General features: G+C 40.9%; 1 protein-coding gene across 1 annotated transcript; it reads right to left on the bottom strand.

The window, feature by feature from the left end:
* Nucleotides 1-546: 546 nt before the first annotated feature.
* LOC134875912 (serine/threonine-protein phosphatase PP1-beta catalytic subunit) lies at nucleotides 547-19,578 on the bottom strand. Its single transcript, XM_063900649.1, has 8 exons — nucleotides 19,415-19,578; nucleotides 6,863-6,994; nucleotides 5,923-6,153; nucleotides 4,795-4,899; nucleotides 4,507-4,578; nucleotides 3,100-3,251; nucleotides 2,496-2,630; nucleotides 547-1,139 (listed from the first exon to the last, which is right to left on the bottom strand). Exons 1-8 carry the CDS (start codon nucleotides 19,464-19,466, stop codon nucleotides 1,035-1,037), a joined length of 984 nt encoding a protein of 327 aa, XP_063756719.1. The 5' UTR covers nucleotides 19,467-19,578; the 3' UTR covers nucleotides 547-1,034.
* Between the last annotated feature and the right edge of the window lie 413 nt (nucleotides 19,579-19,991).

The following is a 19,991-nucleotide window of genomic DNA, read 5'->3' as shown; positions in this document are numbered from 1 at the left end:
GCCGGCCCACTAACCAATCATAGCCCTACAGGAAGGGGCAAACCCCACAGAGCATAATAGGACCTTTATTGTCTTGGATGAAGTGTGCTTGACTAGCTGCTCTTTATTTTTGAAAGGCCATATGGCTGGCTCAGTGCTGATCAACGATATTTGAGTTATTAAAAATGTCTGGCAAAATGAGTTCAGGAATCAATCTTAATGACAGAAACATGTCAATATTTATTATTTTAGATTTGCACATGTAAATCAAGAAATCTTCACAAAACCGTTACCTGAAACTGCTGTAAAAAAGCTATCAGGCGTATTTGGGCACTGAAAAGTATAATTGGTGCATCCTTACTGAAACAAAAACAGTGCATTTAAAGGATAGATCCAAATGCAGTCTTATTATTTTTATAATTAAATAACCTTATCCAAAATTGACAGTTAAAGCCTGAACAATATGATCTGGATTGTTACAGCTGCCACAAATATTTCTCTTCTTTGTGCGGTTTCCATTTGAGGCTCCCTGGAGAAGTGATTACATTGGAATAACCACACGGAACATTGAGAAGTATTCATTTCCTGTATTATTTATTCAAAACCCAGCAGTCATCATTAATACCTGTTGTGTCTGTACAGGCAGGGGGGGGGGGGGTAAAGGAAATGTGGTAAACCAAACTCGTTGTCATTCTGTGTAAGAAGGGAAAAAAAAGCGAAGGACAAAAAGACAGAAACACTCCGATATGCTACAGAATGACACCCCGTGTTTTTTCCTTTTTAAACAGTTGTTTTAAAAAATGTTACGCAGATGCAGAGCGAAGAGAAGCACTGAGGAAGAAGAGGAGAGACAGCAGCTCAGACGGAGGTCAGAAAAGAAATGAAGATGGAAGACGGGTTCGGGTGTCTTTTGAAATAGTTGTGTTCATCTGTTTTCCCTCTCTGCCAAGTGTTGCTTCGACTTGTTTCGTGTTGTGGAAAGCCAACAGGAGACAATCTCTGACAGTCATGTCTCTCTCGCTCTCGTTCTCTGCGTCTCTTCCTCCCTCCCTTCTTCATCGTTTCTTTGGAGGTTGGGCTGTGCGAGGAGGAGTGATGGGCCTACCCGAGTTCATCCCTCCATACTGGTACTTGGCTTTCTTCTCAGATGGCTTCAGGATCTAGGAAAAGACACAAGAAATCTTTAAATCCCAGAAAAACTATCAGATTTTTTAAATGCTTCACAATCCAGACGCAGGATGGTGAACTGTACTGAGGAAATCCATTTTAAGTGTCCAAAACTTCTCAAAGTGAAGTAATTTCAGGGCTACAACTCGAGTGGAGGTTACATTTGTGTACTTCGCTACACGTGTAGTTGCGTGTCTAAAAGAAGTCACGAAAAACTAAACAAATTCAATCAGACGGAAAGAAGCTGATGGTGCGTTCATGGCCGTGGGAGGGCAGAGCTCCAGAGAGATGACGCTCAGAGACTTTAAATGAATACATGTTGTAGATGCACGTTCACTGTCAGGGGATGTAGGGTGGCGTCTCGTTTATAGAGCATTCAGAATCAGAATCAAGTTTATTGCCTGCTGATTTGGTGTCTGGTGGTGCGAACATAAACAATCTAAGAGTTGTAAAAGTAGGTCAAAAATATAAAGACAACAATTATACTAATTATAATGCTTGTTGCACAGCAGCAGTGTCCATAGACATTCAAATTTGTGTTTGATCGTCTAAGTTTTGTCTCTTTTCTAGTTAGTTCTTGGGAGGCTAGTCCAGGGAACACTGTTTATTTATACTGACATCCAGAGTGTTGTCTATAGATCTGGAACTCTCATGTAGGTTTTGAACTCACGGCTCCTGTTGCTGCTGTGTTTCAGTAGTGTATATGCTGCAGTTAATACAATGCATTTCCAGCCTCTTTATATTTTTCAGAAGTGGCAGTTTATCAGTACACCATCACAACACATCTTATCACCTATTTGCTTCTTTTTTTGTTAATGCAACACTGACCTTTTTTCATTTATCTGAGTCCTTTTGCAAAAGCTTTTTATTGAGCTAGCCCTAACCCTTTCATACAATTGTATTTGTGTTTACTGCCCATGGGTTACAGATATTATAGTACTCATTTCATCCCGCTATTAGTAAACTTGCACCTCACTATAATTGATTTAAATGAAGGAAAACTCTCCAATATTTAGATGGTGCATAGACAGAGGTGTTGTTAATAATTCTATTGAATTACTGTTTTCACAAAAAACCAAAAGGCAACAAGGAGATGTCAACGTATTTAATAACTAATGTGTGGCATTATATTTTACTCGTTGTTTTTCAGTCTTACACATAACAGTGCCGTTTTTGAGAGAAGAGAATGCACCATAACAGTTTTAGCATTTTCCTAGACTAAGTCTCATATTTGCATGTACATATAGATAACCGTGGTGTGTTTTTGGATACTTAGAGATAAGTGATGCTGTTTATGTACACTTCCCTGCCTGATAACTGGGACACAGCCATGTGCGGTGACATCATACCTGGAAGGAGCACATCAGTGTTTCGTCCACGCTCATCATGCCGCCGGCGTTGTCGAACTCGCCGCAGTAGTTGGGAGCCGAGAACAGAGTCACCAGCTGCCGCTTGGCAAAGAACTCATAACCATCCTCTACCACCTGGGGGCGCCAGACACAGGAGCAAGAATCACCGAGGAGCAGACTTTACAGAGACATCTGATAAGGACTTCAGCAGATCATGCCAATATGTAAACTTTAAATAGAATGTGTTGAACAACAACTGCAGTGATGTTTCGAGGAAGCCTGAAAATATCATTACCTGTCCTGACCGGGAAAACATTTATATTTATTTAAATGATGGGTGGAAATTGAGGATTTGAACAAATTCCACCTTAATTGTCTCGAAACAGCAACATTTGGTCTCTTTAACTTCTAGTCTAGTCTTATATGCAATATGCAGCCATTATCCTGCACCAGGTCCCTCAAAAGTACCCTGAAAGTAAACTGGCATCTCTCAAACTACCAGTCCCACTCTCCATACTTGGTCCGTTCTGGGATTTGAACCTGTGATCCTCTGGTTCCCCAGCCCACTCTCAAGAACTGAGCTTCTGCCTCCCCATTGTCATACCTGGTGAGCTCTGCAGATGAGGTCCAGGTCGTGGCGGTTCAGGAACTTGCTAACCACATCAGCTCCGAACGTGAAGGAGACGCCGCGGTCGTTTTCTCCCCAGCCCTGCACATCCTTATCGGGGTCAGACCACAGCAGATCACACAGGAGGCCTGGCAGGAAGTAAAAACAGGATATAAATGACCATCTTACAGTCTGACTACATCTGATTACATCTTACTGTTGCATTTAGGCAAGAAAATGATTTGTGGTCCTCTAAAAACAACAATGTGCTCTGCGGTTCCAAACTGCTTTAGATGTACATTGTGTCAGTTATTAAAACATCAAGGCTGCCCATGTATATATACACACACATTCTTCACCTCCACTGAGTCTGTGTGAAGACCATAAGAGGGTCTGAGAGACAGAGGCTGCTATGGTCTAACACTGGTGGCCTTATAAGGACAAGAACAACCCGGTTTAGTGAAGAGAGGGCAAACCCTGCTCTGCTTTACTAGCACACATCCACCATCAGCCGCGGCTATTAGGAATGGAATCACAGTGTCCTCCATGTTATGAAAAAGTATCTTACACAGGATGTGTTTCTCCTTAAATAATGTAAGAGTTATTTCCTAACTTAAGATAAATAGTTTTTACCCCTGGGGCTAGAAGTAGGACCGAACCTGCGTCACTCTGAGAACTTTTGGCCAGTTAAGGCCGATTACTAAACCCCAAGAAGCTGGATAAATATTGCCCCGGATTTGTGTTGACCCTTACCCTATCAAAATATGTAACATGGCAGGACAGGGTACTGATTCTAAGTGCACTAGTTATTGACCTTCTATTATAGGTGTTCCCTGACATCTGATAAATATGTTTTTATCTGTAAATAGAGCTAAAGATACAGCTATAGCACTGTTTGTGACCGCTGATTAGTTCTGCTTTAAACAGCTGATAAAACCACAAATAAAAAAATGCCAGGGCCAGATCCTGTTTTTTTTTTCAAATGAGTCGATCACATAAGTTACTACACTTGCTCAGGCCTTTATTAGGCAAAGAAAAGTCAAAGATTCTTCAGTAAAAGATCATAATTGAGACGATTGGATGCTTTTCATACTTAAACTGAATATCTCTGGATGTGATTGGACGAAATAGCTATGTAAAGATGTCCGGTGGGGATGGTGAAGGGCATTTTACACAATGTTCTGATATATCTTTGAAAAAGTGATATATGGAGAACATTTATTGAATAACTGTGACAAAGTGATTGTAATTTGCGTCCCTTAATGTTAAACTTAATGTAACACAGAACATGTTTTTGTTGGATGAGCACCAGGGGAGGAATACGCTCTTTAGTAGCAGGAAAATACTTCATTTGAACTGAAAGTCAGTGGGTGTGTGTGTGTGTGTGTGTGTGTGTGGTCCCACCTGTGTCGGGCACGTCTGTGGGTCTCATGATGCGTCTGATCTGCTCCATAGACTGCAGGTCTGGAGAGAGTCCTGCACACGACAGGATGACACAAACCGTCACAGGTTTAAGCTCCTCATAAACCTGGCCAGGTATTAACCCATATCAGTCATGCATCATGCTTTGACCCATTTCCTTCACATCAGATGAGTCAAAGCAAAAATACCAGAGGCTTTTGAAAGTTCATTAACGTTAGATTTCCGTCTCAGGATGCTGCAAATATCCAAACTCATGTGGCGGCCTCGTACCTCCGTGACAGCAGAAGATCTTCTCGTCCACGATGGCGGCGATGGGCAGGCAGTTGAAGCAGTCGGTGAACGTCTTCCACAGCTTGATGTTGAATCTGCGTTTACCTGCAACACCAACAGGGAGGCGAGTCAGGAGGCAAAGAGCCACAAGAGGGATTTAAGATATCCATTGACCAGATCACTGTTCAGTGTATTCGTAGTTTACCTGATTAACTATATACACATTACTAATTACTGATGCACTAGTTAAACCGTACTATAGTCTAGAGTTAGAAATAGGGATTCTAGATGGACAATGTTCTCTTTTAAGTGATATATTTCCACCATAATGCAAAATGCAAGCTTGTTTTGCTCCAATTTAAGAAAGAAATTAAGATATAAACAAACATTTTAGGGCTTTAAAGTAGATTCAATAACACATTGCAGCTCCTACAAACTGTTTATCCATGTATCAATAGATCTATGAGGGCTAAAAGGTACTCTAAGAGGCACACATATGTGAGAGTTTTAGTTTTAAGAGCCATACAAGAAAAGAACTTGTGTATGTTTAAAGGGGGAGTGGGAGCTTTGGGATTTTAGCCTTTGCAGACCATTTACATGCACAGAAACCTGCTACAGGAAAGAGAAAAAACCCCCAATCATAAAAGAGCGTCTTTAAAGACTATAAAATGTATGTAGGTGGAACTACAAAATGATAGAATTATTTCAGAAATCTCCCTAACGTTATGACTTCACTTTGTAGATTTGTTTCCTTTCTTTATAAAACACTTTTTTGAATTAGTATCTAATATACTAAATGCTAAGTTCCAAAAGTGACTATTTAAATACTTTGGAGAGCAGCTCAAAGGTCATCTGAATATGTTTTTTGTCATATGATTATAATTAGGGTTGTCACAGTATAGCCACATGATAACACATTTAAAGAAATTTAAATAATCTCTTCTCTCCCATCTGTTAACTACTTCACCCCCAAAATGGCTTCATTGAAGGTTTGTCCGCCTGCTTCCATAGGACTACTGTACCAGACAGGTGTTGTGTCTTAATAACATATATGGTCCCACTATGAAACTTGGGGAGGAAGTGAAAATGAAAGCCTCCCTTTCAGTATCACTCAATGAGAGCACTCACACTCGTCGTAGAATCCGTAGATGCGGTTGATGGAGGCGCACTCGTGGTTGCCTCTGAGCAGGAAGAAGTTCTCGGGGTATTTGATCTTGTAGGCGAGCAGCAGGCAGATGGTCTCCAGGGACTGCTTCCCTCTGTCCACGTAGTCGCCCAGGAACAGGTAGTTGGCCTCTGGAGGGAAGCCGCCGTACTCAAAGAGTCGGAGCAGGTCTGTGTACTGTCCGTGGATATCACCTGGGGAGGGAGAGGAGGCAGTGAGGGAGGGAAGGCGGATAATAGTCTAGTTGATAGCTCATAGAGTCCTATTGTGAGCCTGGAAATGTTTAATACCCCAAAGTTTTATGTTAGAAAGGTAAAGTATGATAGAAACTGCCGGGTGCTAACTTGCAAATGTTGGGCACTTTTCAAAATTAGCATAAATTGCGTCAATTAGCATTAAATTGCATTCGGATGGCAATAGATTTTGGGGGTTATTGAGGATGCTGAATCCATTTCTGACATTTTCAGGATCAGAAATGGCAGTTTTAGGGGTCTTGGATTAGACAAATAGCTTCTTTTTTTTTTTATTGTCCACAGAGGTCATCATTTTCATTTTCAGCCCACAGAGAGTACAAATATGGCCACTTTCTGGTTAAAACTGCCATATTTGATCCTGAATATGTCAGAAATGGATTCAGCATCCTCAATAACCTCCAAAACCACTCAAAAAGGTTCCAAATCGGCTATATTTTTACAATTGTATTCATTTGCTAATTAATGCAATACAATTAATTATGCAAATTGCCCAACTAATCCAAGTTAGCATCCGGCCGTGTCTATGTGCTGGGGACCCCTACTATACATTTCTAACATAAACTTTGGGGTTCTCATTTCCGGGTTCACTATGCTGGCAACCAATACACTATAATGAAATCCTAGTAGGCAGAACCTGGAGGGTACTGACCACAGATTTTGAGCGGAGCCTCCAGCTCCAGCAGGATCGGCTGACTGAGGAAGATCTCCCGCGACTTGATGCACAAGCCGCGCACTTCGGCCTCCGTCATCTGGACGATCTTCCCTGGACGACATCCTCGCACTGTGGAGGAGAAGAAGGTTGAAAAATATTTTGGGACCGTCACATAATACATACATCACCCCCGACAGGATGAGTTTTTAATTGAACCTCAAACTAAATATGGGAGGCGGTGTTTAGGCAACAGGCGGAGGATGGGAATAACTTGTGACGGGACTGTTGATGTTTTTGGGAGTACTGCGAGAGGACTTCCTGTTGTGTAACTGAGTCAACAACAGAGGGGAAGGAATGGGACGAGGAGCATGTAGATCCCTGTGAGGGGACTAAGGGCTGGGATCATTCTGCAGCAGGTCTTCAGAGGCGGGTGATTTGTACAACTTGATAAATAAAGTAATTCGATGAATAAACATATAAATCAACATTCTGCATATCTATTAAATTCTGTGATCTTACCAGGGTGGATCCCAACACATTATCTCAGTTTAAAAATCATTCTGAAATGATGTTCTGATCACCTTACAACTTTTAACCCTGCAAACAAGTTGTTTTTATACATACAAATGATCAGTACAATAAATTACAGGCCAAAATTAGCTGAATTTTCTAAATAAAAACAAGTAAACAAGACTTTGAACATGACCAGACAATATTTCAGCCAGTAGCCAAAAGGTAGTGAAGATGGACCAGTTGATGATTTGTATCAGAGTCTCAGTTTCAGTCGGATTTTAAGATAAAAGACAAAATATTCTCTGGTTTCAGATCCTTTTGGTTATCACTGGTTGTGCAAAAATATAAATAATAATAATAATAATACATTACATTTGTATATTAGCAGTCTTCTGAGTACTCAAAGTCAAAAGTGAAAATAAACATTTTAAAGTCACCTTTATTCAACTATAGCTGCGTTTCTGACGTATGATAGAATGAAATGAATAACTGATCTGGGCTCTAGACTGAATATAAAAACGCTTAACAGTATTTCTGAACGATATTCCGGCTAGTCAGGCTCTCACTAGCCTCTGGAAGTCTGTAAACACAATTAATCCCTATCTCGCTTCCCTTCTACTGACCCTACAGTAGAGGATCAGGCTTGGGGAGTTACAGATGTAATGGGATTACATAATCAGGATACAAAAAAAGGAAATTATATTCCCTTAATAAAGAAGAATCAGATTACTGTTACATTTCAAAAAAGTGGGATTATAGCAGGATTACAATGTTAAAATACTGCACATTTTAATCTAAAACTCTTTATTTTAAATATATATTTTCTGAATGCAGGCGGTGGAGACCTGAATGACTAACTAATACTGCTCTGTAATTTAAGATGGCACATTTTTGGTCCTAAATATCTTGGTGTCTTCTTTTTTCTAAGGTCACATTGTTCTGTTGTCTTACATAACACTCTAGAGTAGAGAATCATCTCATTGATATTTATTTAGTATTTTATTTATTTGCATTGCGTTTCATATTGAGGTAATCTGAAGGTAACTGGAAGTAATCCGGTTACTTTATACTTTGACGCTTGGATTAGGTTACTGATTAAATATTTTTACAGGTAACTAGTAATTGTATCCGATTACATTATTGAAGTAACCCTCCCCACCCAGCAGCGTCACAGTCCCCTGCTCGGTAAGCCACCGGAGTGAGAGCTGACTAAGATGTCAGATGACACCGCGGCAGCGTGATAGAAATCCTAACGAGCGCCAACACTTAATGAGTAAATCAAACAGACAGGGCAGAGGAGTGTGTTTCAAAGGAGCAGAGAGTGTGTGTGTGTGTGTGTTCTGAGATTCCCGCAGGGTCTAAAGGTGCTTTAAAATCTAGTTTTAAAAGACAACAGAGTGTGTGTACATGTACAACATGACCCCGCTAAATCTGCCTGGAGACCTTTCCGTCTCCTCCACTGCAGCCAAACACACCCGGTCACGCCCCACCTGCACATAAGAGGCTATATTTAGACCGTACAAAAGGTAGGATTTCCAGGGTGGGGGGGGGGGGAATAAACATAAACATGAATCATGATTCAAATTCATGCTGCAAAAACCTCTGACTCACCGTGCCCTTAAAATAAAAACACCTTAATATACAGCGTGTACTACACTGAGCACAATACACAGGCAGGAGTGTGTTTGGTGTGTGTGTCCGGTGAAAAGTGACTGTCGAGGGGGTGATTTCACACCCTTCCCTCTCAGCCCTGTGATGACGCGTTTGCAGGTCTGTGCTGGCTCAGCTGACAGGCCTAAAATAGGACAGACACACGCACACACACACACACACACACACACACACACACACACACACACACACACACACACACACACACACACACACACACACACACACACACACACACACACACACACACACACACACACACACACACACACACACACACACACACACACACACACACGGCAGAGTGGGGGAAACACACTCTCACAAACACTGAGTGACCTTGACTTCAGATCGTACCACTACGGGCAGGTATCCCAGCATCCTTTATTCTGACACCACTGCACTGCAGCTTCCCCAGCGGAGAGAAAGAGGGAGGGGGGGCGAGAGATACCGGGATGGTGGTACCAACGTCTGATCACCATGGCAACCAAGCAAGACCAATTTCCAGCCTGGAAGGTGTCGGTGAGCGGTGTAGCTGTTACTGCTAAGGGGGGTGGGGGGATTTGCAGATAAAGTGGCATCAACCCACTCCCTGCATACTAACATGACAACAGCGACTGTGGGAGGCGTGCTCAGAAAACAGGTTTCAGTCAGATTCTAATATATATATATGTCGCATTTCTATAGATAAAAATAACTTTCTAAAGTGAAATAACCACGGTGCATACCTATCATACTGCCCTCCATTACACAGTTCCCTCAGAAACATTCCGTCCCACCTCCCGCTCGACACAAACACTGAACAGAGTGACAGCAACAGGTAGCAACCCGCTAGCTAGTGGAGCTAGCTGCTAAGGTTGGGTTTCAGATGAGTATTCGTGGAGAGTCTGAAGGGTAAAATAACGGTTAAAGGTTATGTAACTTAGATGCATTTTGGAGTGTTAGATAATCAGTTTCTGCCACATCTGTACATATTTTAGAGACTAAAAGTCAGGATATAAAAAACGGACCTCTTATTTTCTTTGTTATCTTTCTCTTGCTAGATAGTTGGGAGTGTTTGAAGTGGGGATGTATGAGTGTATCACCTAGAATAGAAGGCTGTAGGCACGCCACCACTTCAAAACATCCAAGTGGATAATAACTAATCCACTGGAACGACCCTTTCTCATTTGCAGAGAGACTATGAGCAATGAACAAGCAATGCGTGAGTATCTATGAGCATCAACAACTTTATTAGCTACCTACAGCTTCGGATGTTTCAGTTACTTTAGCTTGTATTTCTTGAATGGAACTCAATAAAAAGAGGTTTTCTGGCAGGATATTATTGTTTCTTTAGGTAGTAATATGATATATTATATTTGGTCATATAAAGCAGTATTACATTCTGAATGTGAAATTGTTTTACATGCTGAAGCTTTTTTATATTAGATTCTGAGATTTGACTGACTGCCACAGTGTTTGGTCCAACCCTCCTGAGTTCAGTATTTCAGATGTATTACTAAATCAATCCCACAGGCATACTTCAAACCAAATACAAGCTGAAAGACCCACTCCTGACAGACAACCCAAACAGATGCACAGCGCTCATCACTTAGTGTCACTGCTTCCTCTGTCCCTGGGTAAGACAGCAGTTCTGCTTCACTTCCTGCCAGCCTTGTCTTGATGATCCGGCAGCGTTTCCCAGCTGGTTCTTGTGAGAGCTTAGAGAAAATTCGGGATAAGATCTCCTAATTTGGTCAGGTGCATGCCTCGGTCTGCCTCAGCTTTAGGTTTGGGTGCCCTCTGACCTCTTCAGACTGAACTCTGTGTCCTTCCTCCAGCTAGATCTCTCTATCTGTGTTTCTCTAGGCTTCCTTTCCTCCCTCCTTCACCTCTTCACCCCTCGTTTCCTCCTCATCTATTTATCCTTAAGTTGCATTCTTGACCTCGGCTGAACTCCTGGGTCACGGTCTTCCTCTGCAGTGCTTTGTGGACTTGGCTGACGTCAGAGGGCAGATCGGCCTTGAACCCCTTCCTGAGTGAGTTTTCACATTCCTCACAGAGCACAGACCCCTCAGAGCCAAACAACCCAGGCTCCAGGGACCCTCAGTGCCGCCTGGGATACACATTGGTTAGGGCATCTGCAAGAAGCATCAAATGTTTGTTCCGGTCTTTAGGGCTGTGACTAACATGATACTTCACTAGGAAAGCATGCACAAGGAAATATAACATTTTGACCAATTTAGAGCGGAGACAAACACCAAAACTGCCAAAATCAGATTTTTAAGTCAATACAAAAAATGATCAAAACACCACCTATTGTTATGCAAGTTACAACTGGAATAATATCTTACTTTTGGGAAGAAACGTATGATGTTTTTATACTATGACTGATCCACAGATGAATTCCTGGCTTGATCAGTTTACTATTTAGTTTAAACAGATTTAAAATGCATGTTATTAGAATGAATTTGATTCCAATGTTGCATTTGTTTCCGACTTCTTGGATCCAATCATTTCCAATAACTTCAGCCGATGAAAATTTGAAAACAACAACATTTGAAAGAGTGGAATAAAAAATATAAATAAATAATTGATGATCAGATTTCCTGTGAGGTGACTCATCGTTTCGACTCTGAAAAGATAATCATATTTAAAGAATTTTCCAGGGGAGCAGTAACAGCCGGTTTTTCCACTCATAATGCACTATCGATTATCACTGCCCACTTGCAGTGATAAGCCACCTGCGTTACACTGGTGGATCTTTCTGGGTAAAAAGAGCTCCCTGAATTAAAGTCCAGGCTTTGTCAAATAATTTCCATATTAATTCAGTCATATTTGGCAGGATCTTGATTACTGCCCAACCCACCATTGTGCAGCATGTTGAACCACACCAGAGCTGTTACAACACAAACCATGACTCTGTGAGTACACAAACTAACTGGCATTCCTCCTAACTGGAGTTGGAGGAATCATGGTTTCTTCTACTTCACTGACATGGGTCAACAAGGTCAACTATTTTCCATGTGTTAAAGAGAGCAGAGTTCACTTGTGTATTAGAGCTAAACACGGAGTGAGAGCGACAGATAAGTGAATTGCAGACAGATTGCTTCTTGAAGGCATTACCATATATGGGCGCTACTGTATGGAGGAAGGAGGAAGTGAGCTCGTCAGTCTGGACAAAGAGGAAGCCCTGCGAGGCTCTGCTGCTGTTTGGGAGATAAAGAACAGGACTAGCCAGGCGGCCCGGGGCTCCGTCCACAACGATGTAACAGCTGTACCGCTGAAGAGCTGGAAGCCCATTCACACTACAACAGGTCCAACACTGTTACATTCAATGACGTCAGGATGGGCTCCTTTTGAGACGTCACTAAGGAGGTGTAATTTAACGCAATGGCAAACTTGGGGAAAATAGTGCAACCTTTACATGCGTTATTACTATAATAAGTAACTAGTACTGATAATTGGGGGTCACTTCTACATTATCCAACATTCCCACAACATAGACATCACCGCCTTAGTTGTTGGTGTTGGATGGGACCTATAAATATATATACAGTATAGATATTGCCTAACCTGCCCACTGGCCATGACATTGATTAATGGTGTTTTGGGGTTTTCTAATGGACTTTTTAAAAACTTGTGTCGGCAGGTTTTTTGTTTTGACAACAAAGAAAGTGAACCCGGATTAAAAATAGACCAGCTAGTTTGATGATTTGTATCATTGTTGACAAAAAATATTCACTAGTGCTGCTCTAATACCTAAAATGGAAAGTGTATAACCACTAACTTCCCCTAATTACCGGGCAGAAATATGCAAAGAACTTCTAATGGGCCGAGCAGAGCCTTGAATTTCAAGCAGGCATGACTTGCATGTTTTGGTCGTTGCTGCACCAATAAAATGCCCCGTCAGTCCTTTTTTAAGCTCTCCACCTCCACACTCTATTCTTTCCCACTGGGTACCAAGCCAGCAGTTCCCCTCACCCCACACACACACTCTTCAATCCAACCCTCTCCCACACAGGGCCAATGGAAAACACTGACCCCTCAGTGAACAAGAGACACAAAGCAACTCTGGCAAGGAGAGCGAATCTTGAGGCAGAAATCCCGACTGCGATGGCATTTCTGTGCGGGCTTCACATTTTCAGAGGCCGTTTTGTTCGCCTTTAAGTGCCACGGGTCAATGGCGTTCTTTGTGGGGGCAAAAGAAAGGATGAAATTGAGAGGAGAGCGAAATAATCTGAAAGTGGGAGAGATGGAGAGGAGCAAACGAAAGAAAAGTAGAGAAAAGCTTGAGTGGGGAGTCTGAGAAGGCGGAGGAGTGAATAGAAGGATCTGGGGAGGGAGGGTAAGTTGGAAAGCCTCACCGGGCAGCTGAAAAGCCCGGGTGAGCTCCGTGCCACGTTTGGTGCCAGGGGCCGAACGCTACCCGCCTCACAGGCTCCTCCATTGTTGTTTCCATAACAGAATGCCACGCCAGCAGCCTGAGCGCCACGCAACGCAGCAGCAGCGCTCTATGTCCGGAGAAAACAAGGAGGGTGACACTGACGTACAATGCAATGCGAAAGAGCAGAATGCTTAATTTGTTGTTAAACTCTCTCCGTTCAGCCAGGCAGAAAAGCTCTTAAAAGTGGCATCAAGCAGCAGCGGATGTTGAGAAATCCTGACCAATCAGGCGCATGCACACTGCATTTGGAAAACATTACCATGCACCATGCAATACTATTTAATATTTGAAAGCATAACTCGATAAGTTCCCTTTCGTTTACTTCAACCCTGCTATAGCCTTACAAGTTATGGTGGGACCAGTAGCTTACGATAGCTGTTGTTGCTAACTATATTTAGCTATGCTGCACAAAGGTAATGCCAAATCAGTTGATGTGTTGCGTTTTCAATGCAATGAAGCATTAAGCAAAGTGGTGTGCAGCAAAAATGTGAGGACTAAGAGCTTGCATTAAATATGTTTTAAAATATTTAAATAAGATAAAATAATCACATTTCTGAGCAACATTGTCAAAAACGTCATACTATACAGCTAGCTCTGATGTTCCATTGATGTGAGGAATTATTATTTTATTATTATATTATTTATGTATATTATTACTAGACTTTTTCATTTAATGATATTTTAAATGTGCAGGTATGCAGGTTTCAGTAGTTATTTAGTTTTACAATGATCAGCTTAACTTACGTTATAACATCTGTTTTTCTTCTTCTTAATAGCAAGCCTCTGATTTTGAGATTTGTACTTTTTACAACATCAAGGACCAAAATGTAGTTCCTTTAGTTTTCCAGATTACAAGTATCTGGAATGTTTTACACCCCTGAGTTAAAGTATCAGTCTATGCTAATAGATTATTTTAATATAAAATGTATGGGAAGTGGATGCAGATTTTCCCAAAAAACTGAACTGCTGTATATCCATCCCAAGATATAAACACAACCCGGACAGCCCATAAGAGGCTTTATGTTCCCACACAGGGCTACAACTTGGCTGACATCTTTGCCCATAAACCAAAATGACAAAATGGCTCTTAAATGCAACTCTCCGTCCTGCCTCCCCCCCCGCTCTGGCTGGCTGATGTATGGGGCTGTGGTGCTGATTGTGCTGCATAAAGCCCACAGGCCACCTGTGCTGGCACGCCAGACAGAGGGCCTGTTGTGGGGAGAGCCTGGGCCAGCGTGGGTTTAGCATGTTGGGAAGGCTGTAATAGCTGTACATAATCATGCAGCACTAGTAAACACTAATGAGGGGGGAGGGAGGGGCCTGTTTATGGAGAACTCAACAACAGAAATACACAGGGAAGCAAATGCTGCTCTGTCAAAACTGAAACGTTGACTTTAATGTAATTATGTCAACAAATTTCACATAACTGTATTAGGTTAGTTGGAAGCAATAATATTAAGTTGAACCTACTATTATTTAAACTCAATATTATTGCTTCCAACTAACCTAATACAGTTACGTGAAATTTGTTGACATAATTACATTTAATTAAAGTCAACGTTTCACTTTCTTAAGTGCGCTTAGGCTGTGTAGAGACAACGGAAGCATTTCTATGAACAACGTGAAAAGGGCGACGTTGGTTCCAATGCAGTGTGACCACCAGTAGTGATTCTGCGGTGCAATCTGGAATATGCTAATGAGATTTGTAGTAAAACAACAGATGACTGATTGGTTTCTTACAGTGACGTGCAACACTGTGTAATGTGTCAGTAATGATTCTCACCGCAGCGACAGGTCGTTACACCCCAGTGATTAGAGCAATTAAGAAGTGAAGGTTTTTCTAACTTAGCTCCACACACTCAATGATGCAGTCATTAATACAGCTGCATTGGGACTACTACTACTTAGGGTGCTTTCACAATTGCTTTCAATATTACAGGATGTATTTTGAATTGCATGCGCAGGAAACTGCTCAAGTTGAACTGATAGGTTAGCATCAGTGGAACTTCGACAAGTCTGAAGTTTGCTTGAACTCTCGGCATCTGTTTTGCACGAAGCACCAAAGCAAGAATACTGTCAATATCAACAACCGTATCTGTGGCACAATTGGCTCCATGTTGCTTGTTTTGTGTTTTCACATCGGTGCGGTAACTGGACAATCTCAAAACTAAATAAACCAAATCTATTCATTCCACTCTAACTTTATGATCATGGAATGTGAGTACGCACAATGGGAACCAGTGACATGACTGAATAAGTGTAGCCACGCTGACTGCATGACATCCACATACAGTAACACACACACACACACACACACACACACACACACACACACACACACACACACACACACACACACACACACACACACACACACACACACACACACACACACACACACACACACACACACACACACACACACACACACACACACGTATGAATGCCATTTTATTAAATAAATATTAAGTAAATTAATCCATATTTCATTGGGTTGCTTACCTGGTAAGCCTGGTCATAAAACAGCGAATGCTAAGTCATTGTGTTCAGAGTGACGAGTGAAACCAGATAGGCCAGAAAGCTTCACTCTGCGTTCACTCATTCTAAACCATGTTGTCAGTTGATCAGGTTTAGTCTGTCAGCTATACGCCTGACAACCCCCATTACACATCTGCTGGAGGAAATGTGCATTGTATGTATTAGGATGTCCATACTCAACTCAAACTCATTCAATAGTTAGGTTTATGACCACGCATCCCATAAAAGCAAGGAAAAAAAGACATTCAAATCAGCATTGGCTATAATATGTGTGCTAATTAGCAAATGTTAGCATGCTAGCGTCCTAGATTTAAATGATAGTCAACATTACTCCAGTAGCATCAAAATGAGCTTGATGACAATAACATTTAGCTAAAACTAACAGCTAAAGCAGCTGCTAGCATGTCTTTAGATACCTATTTCATTTAAATGAAGACACTATTAGTCATGCCTATGTGAGCATATATCTTAAACATGTTTGATGGAATTTTAAATTTTTTGTTATACTTTTTTGCTAAGGTCTAAATGCTACTTAACATCATCAATGTTCAAAATTCGTATACATTATAGGAGAGGGTTAGTCAATTCTACTGTATTAATGTATTGCCCTTTTTTACACTCTCCCCCTGTGTGTGTCACCAAAAGGGTAAGTTAATTTCTACCAGGAGCAGCTGTTCCTGTTGACATTTAATAGGAGATCAGACAGCTCTCCATATGTGTATGTGTGTATGTGTATGTGTATGTGTATGTGTATGTGTGTGTGTGTGTGTGTGTGTGTGTGTGTGTGTGTGTGTGTGTGTGTGTGTGTGTGTGTGTGTGTGAGAGAGTATGTAGATCCCGACTGGCAACAGAGGAAAAGTGGGGGATCAACCTCCTATTACAGTGGTTAAGGGGCTAAACTAAAGCTTATTTTATTCTGACGTAGAAGAAATAGTGACTCTGAGAGCGGATAAGTGAAAACCTTCTGAGCTCCTTGAACTGAATACAAGCAGAAATCCACTGACAGGCCATTTAGTAAGGGTCTTAATGAAAAGCAGGCTGTAGATGTAATCTGTTCAAAAGATATAAAGGATTTCATCAGTGCCTGTGAGACATTGTGTGTTGTTGAAAGGTCAAGTCTTTGAAAAAATACCTTACGAAGACAAACTGATAAACGGCAGACAGTTTAACAGTGTACTTCTGCCTGTGTGGTCTGTATAAGTCTCCTTGTGTTGGACTTATATTAGTTTGGCTTTGTTTTATACACGTTGAACATGTCAACTTGAGATGTTGCAAATTGTGCAGCCTTTTTTAAAAGTATTTCCTGAGATTCTATAGACAAAACGACTAATTAATTACTTGAGAAAATACGTCCAGGTTAATCGATATTGTAAAAAAACATTTAATGACAGTCCGAATTTGATCAGTCAGTGCTATTCCTGACACAACAATAAAATAGTTTAGAATAATGGAAAACATATACAACGGTGTTCGTCTGCTGATGAAAATGTTTTTGTCAGTTCTACATCTTTTACTTTGGCAAAGGTCTTGCACAGTGTGTGCTAAGACAACATTCACCATCTTAAAATGTGAACATTAGTATTCAACTTGGGTCTTGCTTTTTTTTTTTAAACCAAAATGATTTTTCTTTCCCATTTTGCAGCTTTAAATGGAAAGAGAAAGTGACTGAAAGAAGATGGATGTTGGATATATTCTCAGATCACATCTGGAAGCCTTTAGGGCCAGATCCCTCCAATTTCCTATACTGACATTTTGTAGTTGCTGCAAAAATCCACTAAATGTGCAGCAAACTAGCTACAGCATAGCCTTTCCCAGCTGACAACACAGGCTCACAGTGCACTGAATGTACAGCTGACAACACAATAAACACTATTATGTAACCAGTCCAAATCAATCTAGACGATTAGGTTGTAATGATCCACATTGAGTTCATTCATTAGCATACGCTGCCACCAGATGTGTGTGTGGTATGTACACTGAAACGTTGACTAATTAAATGTATTATGTCAACAGATTTCCCATATCTATATTAGGTTAGTTGAAAGCAATAATATAAAGTTGCAATACAAATATTAGATTAAACTCAATAGTATTGCTTTCAACTAACCTAATACGGTTATGTGAAGTTTGTTGACATAATACATTTAATTAAAGTCAACATTTCATTTTTTTCAGGGTGACAGACAATAGATCATGAATGCTTGCTGCCTACATGTTTGCTGAAGACACAGAGGGACACTGTCTCTGTGTTCTGTAGAGAACAAAAGGCGAGAGGACAGTTAGACGGATCAGCTCAATATATGACAGGATCCCTTATTTGGCAATGCTAACAATCCACTGACACCCAACACATAGCAGTGTTGTAGGAGCAACAACGCTTTCTTCGAAAGTACTGAAGTTACTCTGGTGCGGTCTCATACAATACTAACTATAACCCACCCAAGGAGACAGCAACTCATTAGAAGCACTTACTGTCATTCACAGCTCAACTGGAAAAGCTCTTATTTTATTTATTTTTTAATTCAGGATGATAAGGCTTTTGAGAATATCTGCTGAATGTTAAAATATTTGAAGGATAACAGCTTAATACATACTCTTGTGTGTTCAACAGAAACTTTTCAGGAAAAAGTCATGTTCACAAGTGAAACTTTCAAAAATAGGCAATGGGATTACATTCACACAGTCACAGACTTAGTTCCTGTTGTAATGCTTACAGGGTACACACACTGCTGATCTATTTATAATGGAATATCATCCAGTCCTTGTGTAAACATTGCCATTCAGCAATATTCCCATATAAACACCACAGCCCCGTGACGTGCATTCTTTTCAGCTGAGAAACCCTCCAGCCAAATCCCATTTGAAATTGACATTTTTACTTATGACTGCGGCAAACAATGTATGCATACCAAAACCACTATATTAAGTATCTTTTAAAACATTTAGAAAAAAAACATACAATTGTGCTGGAAGTTTCGGGATACTTTATTTACCTCCATAGTGTATTTTGTTGTGAAAAGCTTGCGGTAATACAAGCAGAGCCAGGATTATTTAGTAGAAACTTCCTAGCTATTGTTTTATGCTACATGCCAAAGGGTATAAAAGAAGTATTGCGACATTAATAAAGGGTAAATAATGTATATAGTTAGTTTTTTTTACTTGACCTGACCTAGACCTATAACTTTATAACTATTCAATAGTTAACCCACACTCTACTTCATTTATTAAAAGTCCCACGTACAGTTTATCATTTCCTAACTAGTCCTGTTTACTCCTCCAGCGGGATACTCCAAAGTGATCCGTTTGTCTGACGACTCGTGCCAAACTAAACCCGAATAATCCTCAAGGACTAAAGCCACAAACAACGGGTAGTTATGAATATAGTATGGTTGCTAACTCACCCTCCAAGAGCCTGGAAATCAGCGAGTCGACGTCCAACTCCCCCTCCGCCATTTCTGTAGCAAATAGCTCTGCCCGCCGCAGTGTGGAGCAGGCAACAGGGGCAGGGCAGGCACCGCCTCACTGCACTGAAGGCACCGCCAACCTCCTCCCACTCAGCTTTCCCGTTTAGGACTATGGTGCTGCATTCAATGTGCCTCGGATACTCTACCCTATTTTCTAAAAAGGAGAATGGAGAGCTGTTAATTACTCATACAAGACCATAATAGGTTCTTCAAGCATGTGATTGTAAGAGTCAATATTGACACATAATGCAGATATTTTATGGCAATTCCCAACTTCCTACAGTAACCTAACTGAATTTTGTTGTTGTTTTCTTCACTTTTAATGGGATTTCCGACAGTAGATGAAGGCATCGATTTATCCAGTGCCTTCGCAACAGGTCACTGTGATATTACAATGTAATTAGAATAAAACAGTAATACATTTATATTTTATATATATATACATTTATTAAACTAAGCTGAAAAAACTTTTGCAAGAGTGTAATTAATATCCAAGTCTCTTTCGTTTCTGGTA

Source organism: Eleginops maclovinus, chromosome 14, assembly GCF_036324505.1.
Source record: "Eleginops maclovinus isolate JMC-PN-2008 ecotype Puerto Natales chromosome 14, JC_Emac_rtc_rv5, whole genome shotgun sequence".
Taxonomy (NCBI): Eukaryota; Metazoa; Chordata; class Actinopteri; order Perciformes; family Eleginopidae; genus Eleginops; species Eleginops maclovinus.
Note: the sequence above shows the minus strand (reverse complement) of the source record. Positions and strands in the feature narration are given on the sequence as shown.

Coding starts and splice junctions, on each gene's coding strand:
- LOC134875912 (XM_063900649.1), bottom strand. CDS start 19,466: ATGGCGGAGGGGGAGTTGGACGTCGACTCGCTGATTTCCAGGCTCTTG. Junction 4,900..5,922: donor CTACGGATTCTACGACGAGT/GTGAGTGCTCTC, acceptor TTGGTGTTGCAG/GTAAACGCAGATTCAACATC. Junction 1,140..2,495: donor CACTGATGTGCTCCTTCCAG/GTATGATGTCAC, acceptor GTCTTTTCCTAG/ATCCTGAAGCCATCTGAGAA.